This window comes from Felis catus, chromosome B4 (genome assembly GCF_018350175.1).
Source record: "Felis catus isolate Fca126 chromosome B4, F.catus_Fca126_mat1.0, whole genome shotgun sequence".
Classification (NCBI taxonomy): Eukaryota; Metazoa; Chordata; class Mammalia; order Carnivora; family Felidae; genus Felis; species Felis catus.
Window position 1 is genome coordinate 140,362,885 of NC_058374.1, and position 25,732 is coordinate 140,388,616.

General features: G+C 63.9%; 1 protein-coding gene across 2 annotated transcripts in view; it reads left to right on the top strand.

Moving 5' to 3' along the window:
* Nucleotides 1-25,732, top strand: part of TAFA5 (TAFA chemokine like family member 5) — a 191,756-nt gene that overhangs the window by 142,874 nt on the left and 23,150 nt on the right. For both annotated transcript variants that reach the window (XM_023257636.2, XM_011284349.4), the window contains exon 3: nt 12,806-12,933. In XM_023257636.2, the coding sequence (XP_023113404.1) occupies nt 12,806-12,933 (128 nt within the window). The remainder of the gene's footprint in view (nt 1-12,805; nt 12,934-25,732) is intronic.

Consider the following 25,732-nt stretch of genomic DNA (forward strand, 5'->3'; position numbering starts at 1 on the left):
GCAGACGCGCGGCTGTTGCGACGGCTGGACGCTGAGGGGGGCCGATGAGCGCATGGGGGCTTTGGTGATGGACACACGGATCGACAGGCAGACAGACAGACGGGTAGACCAGTCCATCAATAGGTAGGCACGTAAGTTGACCCATAGACAGATCGGTAGACAGGTAAGTCAAGGTAAATAGATGGGTTGATCGATAGATACATGATGGACAGAGTAGATAGAATGGATGATAGGTAACAGGTAGAGAGATGTGGATGTCTCCCTTTTTCAAGTTCATTTATTCATGTTGAGAAATTGAGAAAACACAAGTGGGGGAGGGGCAGAGAGAGGGAGAGAGGATCCCAAGCAGGCTCCAGGCTCCGAGCTGCCAGCACAGGGCCCGACGCAGGGCTCAAACCCACGGACCGTGAGATCATGACCTGAGCGGACGCTGGATGCTTCACTGCCTGTGCCACCCCGGTGCCCCTGGGTGTATCTCCCTCTTCACCGGCTTCCGTGGTGGAGACCACTGTGAGGGTCTGCAGGTGTCTGGGGGGGAGCAGTTCCCAGGCAGGTGGGGATCAGGAGCCACCCTGAGCCCACAGTGTGGCCTGAAGCTCCCTCGGGGGTCGGATGCTCCCAGATCATCTGGTGACCCACCACAGTGGGAGACCCGGGACCCCAGACCCTCATTCGCAACCCCCGCCAGATGCTTCCTGCCGTGGGGACGGCACAGGGCTGGGACAAGGCGCCACTCAGGCCGTGCAGCCTGGGTGCTGATAGGGTGGGAGGGAGGCACACGCCCTCTGCCTCCCAGAGTCTCTGGCCCCTCGTAGCCCTGAGTCCACAGAGGGCAGGGGCCGCCGTCTCTCACGTGTGACTCTCAGAACGGCGTCTGCTCCCGTGCACTTAGCTGCACGAACTTCCACCCCAGGTCGGCTTATTGATGGGACGTGTTTCTTCAGGCTGCCCTGGGACCCCACTCCCGTCTACACTCGCACGCCGAGCGCAGGACGTGACTCTGGGCCGGAGCTCCCGTGGGAAAGACAGGCGTCCTCAGAGCTGTGCAGGGGCCGCGTTCAGGGCGGAATCCATTCCGTGAGCAGCCTGGCGGGACGCATCCAGGGCCATGGAAATGCCCAGACCCTCGATCCCATCATTCCACTCCTAGAAATTTGTCTTGAGAAAATAATTCAAAGGAAGGGAAGACGGGTGTGTTTGTAGTAGCGTTAAGCTGGAGGCACAAGCAGCCGAAGTGCCATCGGAACGGGGTGCTGCACCGCGGCAGCACCGGGCAGAGGAGGGGGACGGCGGAGCGGCCGGGAGCTCTGACTGCGTCCGGTGTGGGGGAGGGGAGAGAGACGCAGAGTGAGACCGGGGGCCAAGAGCCTGGTCTCTTCCTGAGGCCTGTCCCCCGCCCCTGGCTGGGCCGGGCTGTCCCTTGCTGGCATCCACTCTGCCCGGTTCCGTTTGCTCCACCTCCACCCGCTCACCGTCCCCGACTCCACCTTGCTGTGCAGACGTCCGTCTGGCAGGTGGCAAGGGAGCCCCGCTGTGGCGGCCCCACTGGACACAGGCCCGCGGGACTGCCCCAGATGTGGTCCTTCTCGGACAAGCCTCCCTTCCTCCTCCCGCCGTGCCCTTGCCTCCAGGCTCCTGCCCAAGGGCCACACGGATCCAGAGAGCACGGGGCTCTGCTCAGGCTGCCCCAGCCCAGCTCCCCGCGGGGTCACTTGGCAGCCGTGGGACCCTGGCACGTTTCGTGACCCCCCCCCCCGAGCTTCCGTGTCCCCCTCTGTGATGTAACGATGAGGGAGTCGGGCCTTCCTGGGGGTGATCCCAGCGGTTGTAACACTCACCGCGCACGGACGTCCCTGTGAGGACCCGCGAGGCATCCCCGTGTCCTTGGGCCTCATGCCTGTCCCCAGCAGCCGGTGGTGGCGTTCCCCAAGGGCCGGGTGGCCCCGCTCCTTCCCCCGCTGTGTGCTCACCTGATGTGTTTGGGCACTGACGTTTCAAAGCAGAATTTCTGGAGCACAGAAGGTGCTTCTGGGGCTGAGAGCAAATGGGTTTCTCCCTTAAGCTCGGGGGCATCTCTGAGGATACTCTGCTTGTTTGTATCATCCTGAGCCCCGTGTGGCTGACCCCGCAGGGGGCGCAGGCAGGAGACCTGTAGCCCACCAGGGGGGTCTGGACGTACAGACTCCTCTCCACAAGGCCCCCGGCCCTCCACGGGCCAGGCTGCACCTCGCTGTGCCAGGGCAGTGCTCACCTGACTCCTCTGCCCCGGCACCAAGCTGCCCAGGGAGGGCCGGCTGAAGGTGGGTTTTTGGGGGGCGGCCTTAAGCCACCCAGGGCACCCTCTGACCTTCCAGCCCCGTGGGCCTCCCTGCCAGGAGGGGCCTTAACGCACCGCCCCGTGGAGCAGAGCAGTGGGGAGCCCAGGGCACCCCTCCCCTTCCAGAACGTTCGCTACAGGGATCCTGTCTCAGTTAAGACCTCACGGTCTACATCAGCTCTCCCTACGGTAGATTTTTCTGGAACCCTGGGATGTCCCACTTACGTTTGGCTCCTGTGGGTCAGTGTGTGCGTGTACCTGTAATCAGTACGTGTGCCTGTGTATTAAGCGTCAGCTGCCCCTTTCCCGGTGTGTGATCTGACCCCAGCGGGACAAGGGGGGGTGTACCCTTCTGGGTCAGACCTGCCGGGGAGGGTCGCCCCCCCACCTCGGTGGGACAGGGTCTGTCGGGGATCCCGTCGGAGGACGTGGCCGGAGCTCTCCTGCAGCCCCACTGGCTTTGTTCTGGATGATTCATTTTTCCAAGCTGTCGAGTAAAGCAAGCAGATTCATATGTTAATGGGAACGAAGAAACGGTTTATTCTGAAGGGAGCCGTGCGGTTTGTGAGCAGCGAAGAGTCTGGCGTTGAGCGCGGCGGTGCGGTCTCCACGGTCCCCAGGCAAATTAGCACGTCTGTCCCCGTCCATCTGTCCAGGCCGGAGCCGGGAGCGTGCTCGCCGCGGGGCCTGCTGTCCACACCTGCCACCGCCGGCCAGACTCGGGTCCCTCGGGGTCATATCTTTGTCTCCTCTGGCTCGGGGGTGGGCGAGGGGCCTGGCGGGGCTGCCGTCGTTCACGGGGATTGGGCCGAAGCGTATTGGTGCCAGCAAACGAGGAGGGAGCCTCCGCGTCCTTCCCGCCGGGCGGGGTGTAGCTGGCCCCGGACTTCCCTCGTCACGTGCGGCTCGGGTCCTGGACCAGAACGTTCAGACCCCACAGACAGGGACGCACACACACATGCACACACGTGTGCGCATCACACCCGTGTGCACGCACACAAATGCACGGCTGCACGGCTCAACTCACGTGTGCACACGTGGTCGGCAGCTTGACCGCTATAGGAAGTGCCGCGGCTCTGGTGAGGAGGTTCCACTGGGGTCCACTCTGACCCTCAGCCCCGCCTCCGGAGGACCCCTGATGGGTAGGAATGAAATCTGAGGAGTGAAATCTGGGTGTATAACCCAGTCCCGGGCTGGTGTCGCCAGGGAGGCGAGGCGAGCGGGCACGGGGTTGCCACGCAGGGTCCACGCCTGCCCAGACTCTATGTCTCTGAGCATCTGTGACCACCTGGGCCAGGTGGGCCGGGCGCCTTCCTGTCCTGTGTCTTCATCCCTCCATCCCTTGTCCCCTCGCCCCCCGGGGACCTCAGCAGAGCACTGAGGGGTCCCGCACAGTCCCGGGTCTGGGGTCATCAGAAGCCCTCCCACGGCCCACCACAGGGACAGCAGGGAGCGGCCGGGCCGTCCCAGGGGGAGAGGCGGAAGGTGGAGGGGTAGCGGAGAAGGGTTTCCAGGAGAGGGGGTGGCTGTGCAGACGGAGGGAGACCTAGGGGGCAGGAGAGGCAGGGGCGCAGGACATTAGGGGAAACACGGGTAGGACTTACACTGCCTGAGCATGGGGGGAGGGATGAGGATGGGGCTCAGAAGAGTCTGGGCCTGGGTACCTGCAGCGCCCCTCACCCTGGCCCCCTGGGGGGCTTCAGGAGTGGTGATGGTGGGGTGGGGGTGCCTTCAGAGGATGGCTCGCACCTGGTAGCAGAGGGGGGAGCAGGAGAGGGGAACTCCCAGGCCTCAGTATTCCTGTCTGTGAAAGGGGCCCATGCTCCCTCCTGAAGGAGGGTTCTGAGGCTTAATGAGGTCATAAATCCGAGTTTTCCCTCATTAGCGAGGGGTCCATGATGGCATTTCCTCGTTTTCTGCTCCTCACGGGGCCTCACCTTACGTGCTTGTCCAGACGATGCCACTTCTAGAGAAGTCGTTGGCCAGAGAGCCAGGTGGTCGCCTTTGAAGCGGGTGGCTCGGGCTCTCTGTGGCCTGCGGCGTGTGTGGTTTGTCCCGGTCCGTGAGCGTGTCCCCTGTGTCTCGCGGTCGTGTTCCCAGGTTCAGAGCCGCGGCCCAGACGGGGGTGTTCCTGCTCCCGGTGGGGCCGCGGCCCAGGAGCTGGTGCGGACGCCCCGCTCACACGGAGCGAGTGCTCGGGGAGTCTTACTGAGTAAATAAAAGCCTCCTGGGCCTTCCCAAGAAGAACGCGCTTCGGGAGACGAAGTCCGTGGCTCTTTTGAGGATCCGTGAGAAATTACTCGCGTAAGGCACCATTACCCTCCCGGATTGTAAATGAACTCAGCAAATGGCCCGGCGTCCTGCTTGTTATTAGGTCCAAGGGAGCTCTGAGCCTGATCACCTGGGACCTCAGCTCCCGGCCCAGCCGCCGTGGCGGATCTTCACTGGGGCAGGGCGGGGGGGGTCCCCAGGCGGGGGCAGCTGAGACCCCTGCTGGCGGTCTGTGCCCACTTGTCTTCCTGGGGCGAGAAAGTCCCGCCCGGCTCCGGTCTCGTGCTAATTCCTCCATGTAACACGAACGTTCTGATCGAGGACTCCGCGGGAGGGGTGGAAGTGAGGGGGGCGCTCTGTGAGCTCAGGGGTACACGGGGACCCCCAGAGGTGTGGGCTCCAGGCCCCAGTGCCGGCTGCGTGTGGGGTGTGAGGGCGTCGAGGGCGGCCTGGCAGGCCAGATGCTGGCCTGGGCTCGGGAGCCAGGAGAGAGGGTGGCCTGGGAGGTGGAGGGGACATGTGATCAGGCCCAGGGCAGAAGGTTCTGGAGGCAGGACAGAGATAAGGAGGCCAGGATTCAGGCAGCGGGGTGCTGGACGTTCACGGGCTTTATGGGCCAAGGAGGCAAGTCTGCGCTTCGATCTTGGGGTCACCTGGAGTTACTGGGGTCACTCGAACAAGCAGCCGACACGTCAGAAGTCGGGTTTTGTGACGGCTCGCTCTCTGTGTGTCTGGGCATTTCCTCAGTGTTTGCTGAGCACCTGCTCGGGTGGGCACGCACGGGTGCTCGTGTGCACCCCACCCCGGCGCCCACCTGCCTCTGGGCGAGACCAGTTGTCCGATGGAACATACTCGACACAGCGGGGGCCCCGTGCTGGCCCAGACGCTTCCTTGCTGCTCCCCATTTAAGCTGTTCGCTGGCACATCAGGGGCCACAGCTGTTGGCCCAGCATTTGCAAGGCGTCTGGGTGAGCTGGGACATCAGTGCCTCACGCCGGCTCCAGGGTCAGGCCCTGGGGGTGCGGTCTGTACGGTGAGGACACAGGCTTACCTTCTGTTGCCATTGGGACACACGAGGCGGGAGCGTCAGGCCCTGGCCAGAACCTGGACGTCCCTCCAGAGCATCAAGCATCAGGCACGGCGTGTTTTCTGTTGATCGATTTGGAGAAACTGACTAGGAGCCGAATCGAAAGGCTCGAGGAGTCCAGGTGGTGGCAGGGCTGAGACTCGAACCCGGGCCTCCTGCCTCCCAGTCCTGCTCCCACCCACCACGAGCCCTGAGGCCCCCCAGGCTGGGGAGGACACACGGCCCTCGCCGGCTGAGTCAGGGCGGGCAGGAGGTCCTGGCTGGCTGCCCCCCATGCCGCGGGCTCCACTGCGGGGCCTGGGGGTGCTGACTGGGCCCCCCCTCTGCAGCCGCATAACCATCTCTGCCTCCAGCGGGGTTTTCCACCGACGGGAGAAAGCCGGGTGGGTTTGTGCCGACACAGCTCTGCAGCCTTCCCGCATCAGCTGTCCTCAGGGAGGCTGGAGGCTGTGAAGAATGAGATGTAGGAGCCCCTGTGTCCACATCCTCAGCGACGGGGTTGAGATTCCTCACCAGTCTCCGCTCGTGCCGCACCGTGGGCACAAGCGGGGAGGTATCAGACTGGGACACGGGGGGCTTCTGAAAAGAAGGAGGTCTGTCCTGGAGTGACAGAGGCCACAAGCGGGCACTTACGGGTTGGCCACTGGGCACGAACCCCAGCTTCTCACAGTTCCTTGTCCCGGGAACCCTCAGAACCCGCACTTTCTGAAAGAGGTTCCGGAGAGCCTCCGCTAAGAAGTGTGCTTGGAGTGAAGGGGCCAGTGTGCCCAGTACAAGAGCTCAGTCCGGGAGCTGCTGATGGTTGATGATGGTGGTGATGGTGGTGGTGAGGAGGCCTGTTGAGCCAGAGGGAGCTAGATCTGCTGAGTAGGGGTAGTGCAGCAGAGAAGACTTTGCAGCCAGACTCCTGGGCCTTTGAGGCTTCTGGAATGTGCTCCAGAGAAGGAGAATTGGGACTGAGCATCCTCCAGGCACGGCCTGGCCCCACCGTGAGCCAACATCAGTTTGTGCCAGTCTCCACCCCGCCCTTCACAGGCCATTTGGGAGGAAGGAGAAAGGAGTGGCTGACCGGGCCCCGGGGAGGGGTGGGCCCCGCGGCGGGCAGGGATCGATCGGTGCTTAATCGAGTTTGGGGCTGGCCCTGGTTTCTGCATGACGCTGCGAGCGACTTAAGATGTTCCGTTACCCGAACGACTACAACAAACGTGGAATCTATGAGAATCTCAGGGGAGACGCTTCCCCCATGGAGGGGCCGGAGGGACAGGGGGAAAGAAAGGCTACCCCACAGCCCATGCTCGCAGCACACGCCCGCCTCCAGGTCCCTCTGTCTCTAGGCTGGGGCCACGGCAGGGAGACCCCAGAGGGGGCTGTCACAGGAGATCCAAGCCCCTCTGGCCGGGGCGAGGGTGGTGAGGGCTACGGGACCGGAACCTTCTGGGCTCCCTTCTGCGGCCCCAGTCTGGTCCCGGAGGCTCCGTGCGTCAGTCTCCCACCCCGGCTCTGCCTCCTCCTCTGCCCAGCTCACCGCGGGTGGGCAGCGGGTGTTGCCCAGACTTAAATCACTTGAAAACTCCTTCCCTGGGCCCCTCGCGACCGACCTAAATGGTTTCTATCATAACGTTGCCGGGATATGAACAAACACCAAGCCGGGCGTCCTCACCAGACTATAAACTGGAAAAAGACTGAAACCACTTACAGATTAAACACAAACAAAACTGCAGAACCAATAACATTTAAATTGGCAGCATTTTTCTAGGGCAGATGTTTGGGGGAGATCCTCGGGCGTGGCACCTGCCAGTTTGCTCCACGTTGACACTTTCTTCTGCCTTTGCCCGGAGGCTGTGGAGTTGGGGACACCGCCCACATGTTGTCTGAAACCCCGCTGGTAAGGGCAGAGCCCCCGTATTTCCCCCAGAGCTGTCCCGGGGCACTGGTGGGAGGGGCTCCCGGCGCCTGTCCCAGGCTGTCTCCTTCCAGCACTGCCTTAAATGGGCGTGATCCGGTCGTGACAGGGGCAGGGGACCGAGCCGTGCCCGTGTCCTGCCACGCTCTCTCCTCGTGAACTGCTCCCGCAGGGGCATTCGGGCAGGAAGCCAGCAGTGTGCTGTGGCCCTGGGCGCTGTGCCCCCCCACCGTGTGGCCTTAGCACCACCCCCTCTCCCTGTGCCAAGGCTGCGGAGCAAGTGGGGGCACACTTGTAGGCACAGAGCGCCCTCCAGGACGGCCAGGCTGCACCCGCGGGCGCAGGTCCCCAGTGTTTTCTAGAAGGGTCCTTGGAAGGAGCACGGCTTGCCTGACCGCCATCGTCCTGATGTAAAAGGGTAGCTGAGTGGAGGCACGTGTCCCCACCGAGGGCCCAAAGTCTGGGATTCCAGTAGGAGACGTTCACGGGGCCCCAACACCAGCCAGGACGGCCGCCGTGGTCGTCTCCAGTGGACCCTGCCGGGCTCTGCCTCCCTGGGGGACGGTGCTCAGAGAGGACGGCTCAGCCCTGCGTCTCTGGCAGGCGGGCCCCGAGGGTGGCCCAGTGGACGGTGTGGGGGACCCGGGGAGCGTGGCGGGAGGGCTCCGTGCCTTCGTGCCCTTGTGCAGGAGTCCCTGTCTGAGGGGCAGAGAGCAAGGGTCCTCAGTGCACCCCCACACGGGGCCAGGGACCCCGTGGCCCGCAGGGTGCGCTCGCAAAGCAGCCGGACGAGCCCAGGCTCTGCCCTGGATGGAAGCTTCCGGCTGCTCCGGGAGGGTAAAGTGTTCTCGGGGGCGAGAAGATTGCCCTTCAGTCACGAAGCCGTGCAGCTCGGTGAGCTCGGAGCAGTGGACGCGGGCTGGACCCTCCACCCTGACATTCCCCGTCCCCCCGCCCAGCCCTGCCGCAGGCGGGGAGCCCCCTGAGCCGCCCCTTCCTGGCTCGGGCTGGGGTCGGGGGCCGGCGGGAGGAGCTCCCGGCTGTGTCCACGGTCCCCTGCTGCCTGACTCGGACCCGGTGCCGGGCCCCTCGCGCATCTCTTGGAGGAAGGAGGGGCTTCTCCGGGGCACGTGTGCCCGTGTGCCGGGCCGGTGTTCCCAGGGCCGGTCAGGCCGTGTTGCTGGGGGGCTGCGTAGGGACCCCTCCTCCGATCCCGCTGCCGTCCCGCTCTGTTTCTGAAGGGCTATCCTTTCCCCGGAAGGTAGTCTCTCCCTCGTCTCTTCTCAGAAGTGTCCCCGCTGCCCCCTGTCCGGCCCCGTCACTCTGTGGCTGTCCTGACCCGTCTTCAGCTCCATTCACCATCGGCCCGAACGCTGTCCGGGCAAATTGACCTTCCGGAAAATTCCCCGCCTGTAGTGCTGTGGCCCCCGCCTGCGGGCCCTACGCTGTAACCTTTCTCCCCAGTGCCCGGCCTCTCTCCCCGGACCAGGGCCACCCGCCCCACCATGGCCTCGCTGCCCCTCTGGCCCTCTGATGCCCGTCCAGCTGTGTCCCGAGCGGCCTGCCACTCGCTGCCCACGGCTGCAGCGGGCTGAAGCAGCAGGGGCCTGAGGCAGAGCCCGCGTCCCTGGGATGTCCGCGTGGAGGGCAGTCTGGAGCGGGGCCGGGAGCCACTCGGGGCCCCAGCCTGAGGCTCCCAGCGCTCGCTGCCGGGGGAGGGGGAGGCGCCCAGCCAGCAGCAGGTGCACAGAGCCGCCCCGGGGTGCGTGTGGGCAGGTGCAAGCGTGTTCACGGGGAGCGAGACCGGCTGGCGAGAGGAGGTGCGAGCGCTGGGCGCCTGGGGGCGTCTCTGGGGACCCATGCGAGGTGGGGACGGGCCGAGGGAGGGGCAATGGCACCCCCACGGCCGAGCAGGTGCCCCATCAGAGGCTCCATTTTGGCCCCCAGCCCCAGTCTGGAAAAGCCTGCACTCCTGGGCCCGGGGACAGGCCGGGGGACATGCCGATGACACCTGATGAGCCGGGGGCCCAGCTGCCCACGCGGCTGAGGCCCCTGACTGTCAGCCACTGGGGGCACCGTCAGCCCCTGGCGGGTGCCCTCCCCAGCACCAGAGCTGCCTCAGCATCACCGACACCGTGACGTGTGGCACAAAAGGTCCCTGTGTCCCTGGGATGCGGTGGCCAGCTCTGTGCCTGCCACCGCCTCCAGCAGGAAGTGGGCTCGGGCCGGCTGAGCTGAGCTCTGCAGCGAACAGAAGGCGTGTGCTCAGCAGCGGCCAGCCAGTGCCCTCTGCGGGGCCGGCCCCCCACACGTCTGGGCCACCACGCTGTGTGGGGGACGGGTGGCCGTCAGCCGCTCGATGCATCCGCTTGTGTGTGTGCGCACGCACTCGTGGACGCACAGACGGGTGTTTGCCCGTGTTCGTGCGTTTAAGAGTCTGTGTGCATTTGCGTGACCTCCGTGTTCCCGTGCGTGTGAACAGGAGCACATGTGAGCAGGCGGGGACGTGTGTGATCGGCCGTGTGGACACGGCGAGGGGGGCCGCGTGTTCCCGGCTTTCAGAGCTGCGTGTGTGACGGGAAGGAGTGGAGGGGTGGGGTCCGCGGCCTCCAGGCTGCTTCCATAAAGGTGAACGGAGCCCAGGAGGAGCCTGGGGTCACACTGCAGTGACGTGGCCTCGGCTGAGGGTCTGGCAAGGCAGGGGGAGCTGCTGTGAGGCTAACAGGAGCGTCCCGAGGTCCTCAGGGTGCACGCGAGGCTGGGGCCCTCTCCCCCAGCGTCTGTCCACGGCCGCCAGCCCCAGTGGCTGCAGGGGGCCCGACCGTGAGGGATGCGTGTCCGTGAGCGCCGACAGGCTGAGCCCTGTGTGGGCACCTGCTCCTCCGCCCGGCACCGTGCTCCCCTGGGAGGACCGGGCCCGAGGGTGGACGAACGCTGCTGCTGAGGCCCCGCGGCCGGCACACGGCGGTGCAGCATGGAACCCAGGCCCTTCTGCCGGCCCCGCCAGCTCGGGCGTCTGGCCGTGTCCCGGGGTGTCCCGCACCCTGGGCAGCACAGCCCCAGCCGGGACCGGCCCTCAGCACTGTCTGTGCAGCCCCCTCCTGGATGACGCAGTCCCCCGCCTGCGTGGCCTTCTTGCCTGCAGAACCTCGTCGTCCTCTCGCCGCCGAAGGGGACGTCGTCCCCGAGACACCTTGTTCTCGCTCTCAGACCCTCGGTCAAGCGTTGGGGTGGCCCAGGCCTCCCCGGTGGCGGAGCCTCGGTGACCGCGTTCCCTGGGTGCGGCTCAGGGAGACAGACGGGGAGCGTGGATGCGGATTCCCTTTGATCCACACTTAAGCCCCTTCCTCGCCGATCCTCACCGCTGATCCCAGAGAAGCTTCCCCGACACTTGTCGGGATCCTCGCCCAGACGCCACGCAGAGGATTTCCGGGGATTGGGCCGGGCGTGTGCCTCAATCCGTAGCCGCTCCGCGGGCTTAGGGTGTCCGTCTCCTGGCTTCCAACAGGGCTTTGGGGCCATCTTTTACCGTGACAAAATGGTGTATCCGGGACAGGACGTCGTGGTGGGGCCCTGGCAGGAATGATGAGTGGAGGAGGAGGGAGGCCTGGGGCGGGAGGGGGGGGGGCGGTGCACTGGGCAAAGCGCTGGCTCCCGCGTGGCCGGGCCCGGGAGGGGCTCCCGCCTGCACCCAGCGTCTCCCCCCAAGGGTCCGGCCCAGGACAGCGGCCGCTCCTGCGCGTCCCCGCCCTGCCCTGGGGAGCCGCACCGGTTCTCAGCTGCAGTGTCTTCCGTGCTGACTTTCCAGCTGAATGAGAAGTGTGTCCGAGGGCTGAGGGTCCCTCGTGTCACAGGCTGCTGTGACAAAATGCCACCCCCAGGGCAGCTTCAGCAGCAAGCGTTTGGGGGCCGGGATTTGAGGCAAGGGCACCGGTGGCTCAGGTTCCAGCAAGAGGCCTCCTCTGGCTTCTCACGTGTCCTCGTGGGCTGGGTGCCGAGCGACAGTGGGGACTCGGTGTCTGCTCTCACACGGGCACCGGTCCTATGGGACCGGGACCCCGCCCTCGTGACCTCATGTCACCCGACTTCCGTAAGAGCACGGTCCCCGAGGGCCCACACGTTGGGGGTAGAGGGTCAGGGCTTCACCTTGCGACTTAGCAGGGTGCAGTCCCGTCCGTGGCCTGGCCTGGGAAGGAGCGAGTCTCAGGGTGACCACCTAGTGCATCCTCTGGACGGCCCCAGGTCCTGACCCGGCCTGTCTCCCGGCCCCGCTGGCCTCCTCCCACCGGCCCCGAGGGGACAGGCACACCGGCACAGGGCAGATGCACGAACACGCGCCTGGGCTCGCTCGGCCTGGACCCCCGTGTGCGTCCTCCGGCAGGGGGGCGGGAGCTGGGGCCGAGGCTGTGGTTAGAAGCGTGCGTCTGGCCCGCTGGGGGCATCCGGTCTGAACGCGCAGACCCTGCACGGGGGACCCTCTGATTTGCGCGGATCCCCTTCCTGTAAAAGTGCGGTCAGCCGGCCGTACGTGCCTCTGGAAGGACACGCACGGTGTCCTAACTCGGAAAGCAGCCACAGGCCCGCAGCCACAAAATGATGGGGTGCCTCCAGCAAGAGAGAAACGTGGCTCTTTTCTGCCTGGAAGCGGTTGGTTCGGGCTTTATGGTCGCCGCGTCACTCCGGGCTCAGCGGCCACCTGGGGTCTACCCACCCTGTCGCTTGCCTGCACCCCAGGCGATGACAGGGGCCCAGGTCAGCCCCCCACTTTTGGAGGAGGGCCAGGGAGGGGCCCTGGTCACTGCGAGACCCGCCGTGGGTCGGTCCGATGGCAGCACTGGCCCACCTCCTGAGGACCCCGCTCGCAGCACCGACCCCCCGGCCCCTGCGTCCCCATCCTTCACCCGGCCCGCGTGTGCCACACCGGAGGGACATCCGGTGCTGCTTTTAAGGAGAGAACAGACTTGTCCACTTCAGGACGAGACCGTGGCTGCTCCCTGAAACTGTTCTCAACACCCCGTTACCACTTACTGGGGGCTGGGGGCTGGGGGCAGGGCCGGGCCCGGGGAGCAGCACCGAACGGGGTCCGGGGCAGCAGTGGCCGGCCGCCCCGCGTGACCCGGGCGCCGCCCACCAGGCCTTCGGCCCCCGTGGCCGGCGCCCAGGGTGGGGTCAGGGTGCGGGCGCTGCCCCAGCTGAGCCACGCTGACCGCCCTCCTGTCTCCCACAGCTCGGATCATCAAGACAAAGCAGTGGTGCGACATGCTCCCGTGTCTGGAGGGTGAAGGCTGTGACCTGCTGATCAACCGGTCAGGCTGGACGTGCACGCAGCCCGGAGGGCGGATAAAGACCACCACGGTGCGTACGCGGCCCTGCTCGCTCTGGGACGCAGGGCGGGTGGCGGGCCCCGGGCACTGGGTCCTCGAGGGGAGCTGGCCCCACACCGGCGATGACGGGGGCAGTCGGCTTCCTGGTGTGGAGAGGCCACGCCTGCCTCCACGCCCGCCTCGTTCTCTGGGCTCCAATCAGTCGGTCCCTGGGCTGTCCCCGTCCCCTTGGGCCGTCTCAGAGAGCATGACAGAACCACTCAGGAGGTAGCTCAGGGCCCACGCACAACCGGTGGCTGGTGGTGTTGTCTCGTTTCTGGGGCAGGGGCATGCTCGAAGCTCCAGGAGAAGGGGTTGGGGCCCCCCCAGAGCGAAGGCTCTTGAAAGAACAGGATTGACTGGGGAGGGGTGGTGACCTGAATGTCTGTTCCTGCCCCGGGCACCACAGAGTGGCCACTCGGCAGAGGCCCCGACAAACCCCCGAGGTGCCCCCTGTCCTTCCCCAGCATCCCCCTGTCCACTGAGGGGCACACCACGGACCCTCTTTCCAGGCGCTGAGACCAGCCCTGTCCCCATGGCTGCTGTTCCTTGGGGGTGGGGATGGGAGGGGCAGGAGGGGAGGGGAGGGGGTCCTGGGACTCCTCGCTGAGGTCCCTTTTCCAAAGGTAAGTTCCTCGAGGCCTGTGCGGCGACGGCCCAGGCCACGGGAGTCGGCGCCCGTGTCCTCTGGTTCTGTCCCTGGGGCTCTGCAGGCTGAGGCCCACACGGCAATGACCTCTGCTGCCTGCTGGCCCATTCTCACCCCAATCGCGCCATTCCTCGTAAGCTCCACCTAGAAACTGAGGACTGGAGTAGGTTGTGATCTGGCTGTGACTCCCGCCTCGGGAACGTTGAGTCAGGGAGGTCTGGGGTCCCTGGGGAAGCATCTGGAAAGCCCCACGGGGTTCCAGGCCTCCTCCCGGGATTGCTGTGGGGGCCGCAGCCCTCAGGAGCTGGGCCAGAGGAAAACCCGCGGCCTCTGGGTGGAGCCCATATGCTCCAGGCCCCTCGGGGGCACGGTCTGAGCAGCGGCTGCCCGTTGGTGGGAGTTAGGCAGTTCTCCTTTGGTGGCAGCGTGGGCTGGGCGGGGGGCACCGGCCACATGTGGCCCTCAGCTGAGACAGTCACTTGTTCACCCGCGATGAACACGGGAATGGCCACCCTGTCCTCATGCCCATCAGGTGTGCAGGGACCTGTCACCTGCCTGGCGGCTCCGAGGGAGCCCAGGGGAGCTTCTGACGTGTGGCCACCAGCTCCAGGGGCTCACTATTCTAGGGTCCCCGTCTGTGTGCCATTCCCAAACGGGGGAGACCTGGGGACACGCAGACCTTAGCTGGCCAGGGCCACTGTCCTCCATCCGTGGGGACCGAGGGGTCAGTGTGATAAAGCCGGAGGGCGGGGGTCTTCCCAGGTGTCTCCAGACAGAGCTCCGGCTCTCACGGCAAGGCTGGGCTGTGGTGACCCGTTTGCAAAGCTTTCTGAAAAGTTTACTTGAGCTCTTGACCCAAACACCGTATAATTGGAGGCATAGTCTGGGTTTCAAGGTCGCATCTCGATTCTCTTATAGATGCTCAGTTAGCGCTATGGGGTCTCCCCTTCCATCACGACAGTTTTCCCGTGAGATGGGCTCTGAGGGACCTCGTGATGGCTTGGCCAGGTGACAGCCAATTCCAACTCAGTGGCTAGAGCGCATCTGGAGCGGTGCCCCTCCCCCCACCACGTCTCACCTCACGCCTCCGTGTTCCCTTCTCTGTGCCCACCCACCTGTGAGCGGCCCTCACGCAGGGCCCCCGTACGCGGGTGCGATACGTTAATGACTCCAGCTCCTGGGGAGAGACCCCGGGCGCGTGCTGGTGTTTGCGTGTCCTAGAGCATGGCTCCTCAGAGGGCAGCTTGCTCCCCATTAGTGGGTCGTGAAGTTAATTTCCTGGATCATGATCAGCATTTAAAAGAAGTTAGAAGAAATAGAGTAAAACGAGAGAGTCCTGCGTCGTGAGGGTGAATGCCGCGTAGCGAAAAGCCCACGCACGGGGTCACCAGGGAGATGGGGTCGTCACGGCAGGACACGGCAAGGTGTGGTGGCCCGGCGGCCTCGGGGCACTCCCGCGGCTGTGTGGCCCCAGGCTCCGCTTCTCGCTCCGCTGGCCCGTGGACGTCGGCCTGCACCAGGAACGTGACCCGGGAGGACGCTCCCTCCCCCGTGTCAGGCGCTGAGGCCATGAACTGCATGTGTCATCAGGTGCTCGTCCGCGCACTGGTGCTCCGTCCCCAGAACCAGATAGAAACCCACGTTCCCGGTCAGCCATTAGGCGCCACACTTGAGATCTGTGCGGAGCGAGCGCCCGGTTGGGGGGAGTGTCTGTCCCGTTCTGCTCAGGAACTGGGACTTCGTGGAAACTCGCTTCCCCCGAAACCACACTTCCCAGGAGCCGGCTCTGAGACGAGGCCCGGTGGCCGCAGCCTGAGCTCGTCCGTGCCCAGAGGTGGACATCCTGCCCGGCTGTTCGGGACTGCAGGCAGTCAGGGGGTCACGGTGCCCTGGCATCTCGGCTAGACCCTGGGAGGGGATGCCCGGCGGCCCGGCCTGGCCTGCCGACCGGTCCCGGAGCTCAGCGCTCACTACGGACCAATTCACACCGCAGACGAGCGCCAGGGCGGGGGTGGGGTTGGCTGTCGTTGATTCCTGTTGGGTCCTGCCTGTTAACACCCCCACGGTGCTGAGTGTCTTTCCACAGAGCCCTTGTCTGGGCCGAGCAAGCCAGCATGGGACGGGGTGGGGGCCACTGTCCCTTCCACTGCCCATCTGCACAGTCCTGAGGATGATGTGTTGTCCAGATGGCCCGCTTGGCCCGGAGCTCCCGCCTTGGCCTCCTGCAAGCTTGGGGCCCCTCACCCTAGACCCCCCCCACCCTGGACCCCCCCACCCTGGACCCCCACACCCTAACACCCCACCCTCGACCCCCGCACCCTGTAACCCCACACCCTAGACCCCCCACACACTGAACCCCTGCACCCTGCACCCTGGGCCCCTATACACATTGGACCCCAACACACTGGACCCCCATATCCTAGACCCCCCACACCCTAAAATACCCACACCCTGGACCCCCACATCTAGATCTATACCTTAGACCCCACAACCTAGACCCCCAAACCCTGGACCCCCATACCCTGGACCCCCACACTCTCGACCACCCCCACCTGGACCCCCATACCCTGGACCCCATACACACTGAACCCCAATACACTACCCCCATTCCCTGGACCCCGCACACTGGACCCCCACATTCTGGACCCCAACACCCTAGACCACCCCACCCGGGACCCCCACACCCTGGATGCCCACATCCTAGCTCTCACACCCTAGACCCCCATACCCTAAACCCCTATACCCTGGACTCCCACACACTGAACCCCCTCACAGTGGACCCCACACCTTAGACCCCCACACCCTGGACCCCACACACTGGACCCCCACACACTCTCCACACACTTGCACTGAGAATCTTAAAAGGACCAAGAACCTAGCAAATGTTCTGGGCCCCCCGTTAAAAAAGAAACAAACAAAAACACACGTGCTGCTCATGTTTGCCATCTGGACACCCGTATAAAGTGACAGGGACAAGAGAAGGAGAAAGGCACATGGGGAAGGAGAGGAGACGGCAGGAGGCACCGTGCAGGCAGGCCCTCCCGCCTGGCCCCACGGCAGACGGCCCCAGGGGGTTCGTGCCAGGGCGGGGCCCATGTCTGGCGCGTCTCCAGGTGGGGGATCTTCCTGAAGACCCAGGTCCTGAGAAGCACAGGCCCCCTCAGCTCCCGGAGCGCTGTCTCTCTGGAGGACCCCTCCACCGTGAGTCCCCTGCGCCCCCCGCCCCCCAAGTGACCGCGGCCACAGCTCATTCTCACTGGGCTCTGGGGGCCGGAGGTCAGATGTCGAGGCGAGGCTCCTCCAGAGGAGAGGAGGGAGGGTCCGTCGGCCTCAGGCCGGGTCTGGGGCTCCGTCGTCACGTGGCCGTGTGCCTGCGGGAGCCAGTGGTTCCCTCGAGAACGCTCGGCCGTCACGTCCAGGCCCATCCCAGGTTAAGGATCGTTCTGTCTCACAAGCTTTATTTATTACACCTAAGATGACTCCGTTTCCAAAAATGTCACTTCCCGAGGGTCAGTGGGCATGAATTTTGGGTGGGACGAGGGTCCCATCCCGTCCCGTCCGCTAATTTAAACAAGCCCAAGGTGGGTCGCCGTGGCGTGGGGCCCGAGGACCCTTCTGGGAAGCCCAGCCTCTGCCCGTTGGGTCCGCAGGCCACGCTGGAGGACGTGGGGGAAAGCAAAGGGCCGGTGCTCGAGCAGGGAGCACAGAGGACGCAAACCACAGGCCGGAGGCACAGGCGCCCGGAAGGCCGTGGGGCCAGTGGCCACACAGAGAAGCTGGCGGGGGGCCCGCGGGAGCAGGGGGTGGGAAGGCGGCAGGAGGAGGGCACGCCACTGGGGCCACACGTCCCCGACCGCTTCCCTTCCGCCCCCAGGTGGGGTCCCTGAGCCCCCCGGGGCGGGGGAGGGGGGTGCGATGTCCCCGCATCCACCGTGCTCCCCTGTGAGGGGCCCCCGCCGACCTCTCTCGACACAGGGGTGAGCTGTCACCCCCATGCTCTCGTGCCCCAGATTTGTGACAAGAGTCATGGGGGATTTAAGACGCTGAGTTGGACACCAGGGAGATAAAAGGCATTTTGGGGGGATTACGTGTATAGTTTTTATGAGGACGGAAGTATAAAATATGTATAAAATGCACACGTGAGCACATGTGCACCTGTGGTTACACACGCGTGCGCATTTGTGTGCACATACACGTGCACGAGTATGTGTGTGCAGAGCAGATTCTGTTAGCCCGCCGGTGGAAGGACGGAGCCTTCCAGAAAGTCGTAGCGTCGACTGTTGACGAGAAGTAGGAAACACAGAGACCAGTTCAGGAGGTCCGAAGAACATGGGGTCCAAAAACGGAGAGAAACGGAGGAGAGCAGATTATCAAAGAAATACGTAAGAGAAGAAATCCCCAGAGCTCAGAGGTGCAGGTTGCGGAGGGAGGGGTGAGTCAGCGCGGGGCCGCGGGCCGGCCCAAAGCCGGAGGGGAGAGGGTCACGTTCAGACTCGGATGCGGCCGCTGCTGTCCTGCCCAGTCGCTCGAAGCCAGACCTGAGCAGCACACGTCTTCCCGATTTCCAGGACGCAGCTCCCGACCTGGGGTTCCGGGACTGGAGGAATGTTCCCGGGTGCGGGAGAGAGCGCCTCCAGCTGGCGGGGCCCCTCGGTGCACCCCCTGCAGTGGGAATAAAGTCCTCCGTAAGCGAAGAGGAGGACTGAGCAGGACGAGTCCCAGGGGAGCCCCGGCACAGCCCACTGCAGCCGTGGGGCCCCCAAGCTTTGGGCTGGTCTAGCGTTTCTCCCCCACGGGAGAGCTTTATTTATTACTTATCTCGTGAGCCCGTTATTTGTGAGGCACTGCGGGTCCGGGAAGTCCTGGTGGGCACGAGCCCTGCCCCCACGGAGCCCCAGGAGGGTCCTCAGGTGACTCCCCGGGGAGGCGACGGCTGTCTGAAGTGGGCAGAGACAGTTGGAGGAGAGCGGTCCACATGGGCACGGGCGCCCTGCTCCCAAGACAGCCTGGCTTCTTAGGAGCTGGGGGGCCCCGGTCGTCTCCAAGGGTGAGGCAGGGCCCCAGGGGATATGGAAGATGCCGGAGAGTGCCTTCTGCGTGCGCCGGGGGCACAGGGACAACTTCAGGAGGGCTTTGTCTTTGCGAGGCCGGCTGGGGCCACGGGCTCGAGGTCACTCTGTCAGGGAGAGGGTTGCAGATGAGACTCTGTGGTCCCAGCTGCAGACGAGGGGACCCACTGGGTCTGCGGTGTTAGAGAGGGGACACAGTGGCAGCTGTTGTGGGAGGGGCAGGTGTCAGAATGGACTCGTGTTTCTGGCCTGGTGACTCCTGTAGGCATCCAGGACCACCCCCCGGCCCACACACTAGGCGCTAGGCCATCCGAAGTCAGCGTGGCAGCCCCCGGGGTCCGTGGCTGGGGTGGGGGGGTTGGAGGCCCCCAGCGGGGAGGGTGGCGGGCGCGGTCGTGGAGGGAAGTCCACAGGCGTCCACCACAGAGCGGCCGACCTGTGTGTGGTGCGTCTGCTCCCCCTTCTCTGCGAGGGGTCCCCTGGTCCCTCCCAGCCCCCCCAGGCCCACGGGTCAGTAGGAATTCCCGCAGCCTTGCCGACCTTGGGGGTTGTGTGCGCCCAGCTTTCTGTCCCCTGTGAGGCCTCCTTCCGGCCCTCCGTGCTCAGGGCGACCCGGGGCGCCTTCGCTCCTGAGTTCCAGGACTTCCGGGAACGTGGATGCAGTCTGTCACTTCCTGAAATCGCTGTGCCCCCAGCCTGGCTCTCCCGGCCGCTGAAGGCCGGCTCGCCCGTCTGGCCGTCCACCCGCCGCACCGGCCGGCATGTCCTGAGCACTCCTAGTGCCCGGTCCGGGCCAGCCCGTGCTGCGCGTGGGAACTGCAGGTTCTGGCCCCACCGGGAGGGGACGCGCTGCTGGTCCCTTTCGTGGGCCCCGGGCCTTCAGGGCTCTCCAGACGTGCCTGCCAGCCGTGAGCCCCTACAGGTGGGATCATCCTGACAGCTTCCAGGAGCTCAGTGCCTCGTGGAGGTGTTTGGGGGCCTCTGGTTTGTCTCTGATCTTGAATGAGCCATCCCAGCAATTAGAAGCTTTTATTACAGAGCGGGGTCTCAGCTGCCGTTGTGCTGCTCATTCTGAAAACCAATAAAAGAAAAATGACTCTGGGCCCCGAGCGAGGCAGCACGGGGCTTTATTGGCCGGAGGCCACAACTGGCTGGCTTGTGTCAGGTCTTTCCTTGTCTGCTTTGGGGGGAGGGAGACAGTGGTCCCTGCGGATCTGCGGGGTTTCCATCAGTCCCCCCGGCAGCTGTCCCAGGCCCCCAGCCGAGTGCCCCCGGCTCTGTGCGTCGAGGCCCTTCCCGGCGTGCCCAGCCTCTGCAGGCAGCTCATTTGCCACGTTCCCCTCCCAGGGCAGCCGTCCGTGTAGACAGGGCTCCCTCCGGCACACATTGCCCCAGGCCGGCCTCTGTTTCAGAGAAATACACCCTGGGAACCCTGTGAGCAGCCCCGGGTGCGGGGCGCATGGGCTCCTGGGAAGGCGCCTGGAACAGACCGTGGTGTCAGCGGGGAACCTGGGCCCTGAGTTGATCCAGGTTGGGCTGTGTCTCCCCTCGGCCCCTGCCCCAGGATTTGGGGGGCAGGTGGGGAGACCGCAGCGGGCTCTCGGGAAGTGGGCCTCCAGGTGGGACGGTGCAGGTCAGCAGGGCACGGGGTCAGAGAGCAGGCGCAGAAGACGAGGCTGGGGCTCCAGGAGGCTCCTCATCAGAGCGCAGGATGGGACGAGGGCCCCGCGGGAACATCCCCGGTCCAGCCTGTGCCGTGTCCGCTGCGGTGGGTTCCCGAGGAGGGAATTAGCGGCCGCCCGCGCCACTTGTAGAGCGCTATTACGCATCTTGGCGCGAGGACGAGATGGGTAATGGATGTGCCTCTAACGGACAAACAGGATTTTCAGCTGGAGAGTTTCTGTTGGGATCCATGCGGTGGGGGCGTGTGGCGGAGCCCCTCACGCCCCGCACGCACCCGCGAGGATGTGCTTTCTGGCGTCTGTTCAGGGCTCTCCTCTCCCGCGGCGGATGCCGGGCGGAACTTTGGCTGAGAAACCGCGCGCGGTGGCCCGTGGCTCAGGACCTCCCCTGCCGCCTGCAAGGATCAGGGGACAGAGGGCCAGCCGTGCCGTGAGGTCTGGGGCTGAGCGGCCCCTCCCGCAGGGCCGAGGGGCCGCCGTCCGTCAGGCACGTGGAATCGGATGGAATGGTGTTTATGGCGGGTCCGCTGGAGCCCAGGCAGCGCACAGAGCGTGGCCCGGGTGTGCCCTGCTAGGAGGGAGGCGTCTGGGCTCAGGATGGGGCGTGGCCGCCCGGGGGAGCAGAGGGGAGGAGGGCGGAGACGCGGGAGGACTCCCAGCCAACCCCTCTCATCTGCCCTCTGGGAGCATCTCAGCAAATATGACCACGTCCTACCAGGACACAGGGCTTTTGTCAGGTTTCTAGGGTTAGCGTCCCGGGAGGCCGAGCGGAGGGCAGAACTCCCCCGAGCAAGTCCGTGCCCGCACCCAGCTAATTCTTTCTGCCGCACAAACAATGAAAAATACCGAGTCATTACTCTGATCCCTGTCTGCAATCCATTTTGTGTTCCTTGAATCACTGCTATTTATCACCACAGTAATAGCTGGACGTTTTAATAGATTCCGTGTGTAAACAAAGAACGCGGCCGGCCGGCCCGGCACCAGCTAGCATCGTGAGCTGCAGCAGTCTTCATTTGCTCGGCAGAAGCGAGCCCAGAAACGGAAAATTGGGTTGACCAAGCCCGCATTATTTCCGTGGGCACTTTCGGCCGATTTCGCGATGGGAGGTATCACGTGCTGGTAGCTGTTTAGGGTAACGGCACTGCATCAGTCTCAATTTTCCTGAAAGCAGTTGTTCTCTGGATTGTTTTAAATATGTAAATGGCACACGGTTGAATTGCGGGGGGACGTGCCCAGTGGAGAAACCACATTGCCCACCCTGCCAGCCACGGGGTTGGGGCGTCCCTCAGGCCACAGAGGTGATGCCAGCCCGCCAAGCCGACCACATCAGGGTTGGGGACGGGCCCCAGCGCGAGGCCTGGGAGGCTCAGTTCTGCCGTCCCCTCGCCCCTGCATGGGCAGCTGGGGCACAGCGTCGGGGCTCTCCCTCCCCTCCCCCCTCCCCTGCCCCCACCCCCATCCTTCCTGGAGCCATGTTGGATGCTTGGGATGCGGGGAGGAAGCCTGCCTAGTCCTGCCCCTGAGAGAGCTGACGGGCCCCCGTGACAGTCCGTGGAGGGACAGCTTTCGGCCCCATTTGGGCTTGCACAAGTGGCCATCGCTTAGACGTGAGGTCACAAGTGTCTGCTGAATAGATGGGGGGAAAATGCCGGCCTTCGGAAGGCACTGGCCAGGCCTCCGTGTCCCACCGCTCACCCTGATGCCTGGGGCTCCGGGATCCGAGAAGGTCAAATGGTCCCAAGCCTCAGCAGTCCACAGGGAAGGTGGGGACCCAGCCTCAGACACAGTATGTGCCCCCCCCCCCCCCGTAAGGGAAACTTCTGGAGCGAGCGGACCGGCTGCTGCCACCACATTGCCCACCCTGCCAGCCCACCACACGGCCGTGGGCTGTCGGGGCCTGCCCGGTGCCTTTGCCCAGAGCTCTCCTGCTATCCCAGAAGTCAAGGGGGGTCCCTGCGACCCCACGAGCATGAAGGGGCCACCTTGTCAACAGCGAGTGTTTGATAAGGGCTGATCAAGTTCAGAGTGATCCCGAGTTGCTGGGACTGTTTGTGTTAATTCTGTCTTCTGGTCCCGGCTTTCGTGAGCTTTTGGGCAAAGTGATCCAAAACATGTTTTTTCCTGTTGGTTTAATACGTCCTTATGATCTTACAAATGACGTTGCTTAGGGCTTTGCTTCTTTGTAAAGGACAGAGGTAAACCCAGCCCCTCTCGGCTGTGCTGTGATGTGTAACATCACATAAGCGAGAAGTCAGTCGGTCAGTGTGCACACTGCACAAACCTCCAGGGCAGGATGCCTTCCCTGCCTGGCGCCCACGTCCCAGCCGGCCCCTTGCACCCCTGGTTCTGATCACGCTGCACCTGTCTCCATTGCTGTGCCTCCGGGCTCTGTCCTCTGTGCGCCCGGCGTGGGGGGCTGCTGATCCCAGGCCAGCTGTGCCGCCTGGACAGCAGCACCGGGGACAGGGTCCTCCGCCGGCCGACCCCTCCCCAGTTGTCTGCGTGCCACTTGGGGACCACACGGCCTGTGACGTGGACACTCATTAAAGACCAGTCTAAAACACACAAGGATTTCTGTCTCAACCCAAATTACCTTAAACGTCAACTCCCAGTTAGACCCGAGGCGTATACTGGACGACGCGGGTCCTGGGTGGTGGGTCCAGAGCCGCCACCGCTGCCTTCTGGCACCCATCCTCCCTCGCGTCTTCTCCCCCGGCCGGAGCACCGAGCTCGGCCCCGCCAGGCGCTGTGTGTGACCCCCTCCCCCCCGCTGTGCCCTGCTCCGTGACAAGCCTCCCACTCTCCGGCCGCTGCTCCGCTTTCTGCGTGAGATCGTCCCCACCCCTTTCACGTGGTGATATTTCTCATGCACTCGTTGGTAGCCTCAGTTTCCTCATCTGTGGGATGGGGGAAGAGTGCACCCCAGGCTGACCTCACAGGTCCCTGGGGTGGTGGGAAAGGGAGAGAACGGTTTATGAAAGCCCAGGGGAGTCGGTGTGGGTCTGAGTGTTGCGGTTTTCCTCGTGTGGCACCTTCCGGAATATTCTGGAGTGCTCACATCCCCAGCGGCTGCATCATCAGGAAGAAGCCATACCCGCAGCCCCTTCTGGGAAGCCCATCTGGTAGTGGGCGCTGGGTAGCAGGAAAGCCCCGGGGTGCTGGCCGTGTTGCCGCGTCTCTTGGTTTTGTTTGAATTTTGGCTGCGTCTCACTTTGTGTCGTCTCTGCCCACGTGGCCTCAGGTTTTCATGGGACTGATGAGTGGGGGAGGGAGGAGCTTCCCTCGTCCCCTTTACCACGGCCATCCACGCTAGGACGGAACCAGCTTGTTGGACGTTTGGAGGAGAGAGGAATGGTCCGATCCTTCCTCCACGTCTGCGAAGAACCGGCCGGGGCCCCCTGGATTCATGTGGCGGCTGGACTTTCTGGACTCAAACGGTGTCACGCTTGTTACGACAGCTGCGTGGTCTTTGCCTCGCTTCCGGTCTTATGTATTTTGGGAAATAAAACCAATTGGCCGTCGCATCCTGACTCAAAGAAAAGAGAGACACGTGCTGAGTTTGGTAGCCTCGCCCATGGAGAGGGCGCCCAGAGAGAACCTGCGACTTCCTCATCGCGCCCGGGCCCGCCCTCGAGCCCCAGGCCCGGCGGCACCCATGGGGAAACCAGCCTGCAGAGGTGGGGTCGGGCCAGCAGGAGCGCCCCCCCCCCCCGATCGCCCTGCAGAGACTGACTCCCAGCAGCGTGACAGGACAGGAGGCGGTGGGTGGAGGTGAGCTTCACTGGAAGGGGCGGGGTGGGCAGGAGAGGGCAACGCGGTGGCTCACGCAGGGGCCTGTGTGTCCACTCAGTTCAGCGTTCTCTCCAGCCGAGGCAGAGCACCTGACCCCCCAAGGGGGATAAACACCCCTGGGAGCCGCCTCCCCCACCGGTTGAGAGCCTGTTGGGGTCACGTGACGGCTGGGGGTCTCTGTGCATCCAGACCTTCCAGGCCAGCCTGGAACCGCAGGGCTCCCCCCGCCCCCGCCCCGCCCGGGAACCCAGAAGAAGGTTGGAGACTTGCTTGCCACCGGGCCTCTTGGCTCATTCCAGGCCAGGCTAGGCCTCTGCTTGTCCGAAGGGGGGTTAAAAAAACATCAGAGCCCAAGTTCAAACAGGAACCTGTGGGAAAATGCACACTGTGGAAAGGAATACTTCATAAAGAATTAAAGGCAGAGTTAGCTCTGACAAGAGTTGTTTAAGGTACACAGAGGAGACTTCTGGAGAATGTCTGCCGGTGGGTGTCAGAGACATACAGGGGGCTGTGCCTTCTGTGACCCGGGAGCCGCGAGCCACAGAGAAAGGACCGCCCGGGGCAAAGGAGGTTTGCTGGGTGAGCTGGAGGAAAGGCAGGATACCCGAAACATGAGTGGAATCGAGAAAGGCGTTGGGAGCTGTGAATGAAGGAACCGTCCCTGCAGAAAACCGATGCCGTGAAGTGGGGGGGTCTTCAGCCAAGGAACAGGTCGTAGGAGAAAGCCACGAAACGAGCCAGAGAGAAAAAAGTCGGTAGGTGTGAGGGCAGAGGGCACATTCCTAACCTGAGAAACGGGGCGCTCCAGAGGGGAAGCCACCGTGACCAGGAAAGAAAGAATCGTCAGATTAGGGCAAAAATAGGACTGGAAAGAAAACCCCCAACTACAAACAGGACAGAAGCATCAGGACCCACGCACCCCATGGCCTTGTGTTTGCATGGAAAGGATGAGAGGGGGCTGCCTCATCCCGAGCCAGGCTAAATCAGGGAAATAAAATTAAGACAGGAGGAAAGAGGTCCACGGAACCTATGAAGGCACAGACCAGCCGCCCTCTGAACCGGAAGGAAAGGAAGGATCACCACCAGGGATTTGACTGAAACATACTGTCACTTACGAATTCAACCCCACTTCGGGGCCCCTGGGTGGCTCAGTCGGTTGGGCGTCCGACTTCGGCTCAGGTCATGATCTCACAGTTTGTGAGTTCGAGCCCCGCGTTGGGCTCTGTGCTGACAGCTTGGAGCCTGGAGCCTGCTTACGATTCTGTGTGTCCCTCTCTCTGCCCCTGCCCCGCTCACACTCTTGTCTCTCTGTCTCAAGAATAAATAAACATTAAAAAAAAAAAAAAAAGAATTCAACCCTAGTTCAAGTTGCTTTTCAGACCAAGGGACTAAAGAAGACAGTTTTAAATTTGCAAGGATTTAGAAAGTGTACCACCCACAAAGCTTCCCTGAAAATGTGAACAAAAATCATCTCAAGCCAATTGAAGAAATAAAAATCAAGAGCTGATGAGGGAAAAGGTCATGTGTGAGAAGAAGAATGGTGATTCTCGATACCAACAGATACGTGGAGTCCAACAAATCACCCCTGTGCGTGTGCTT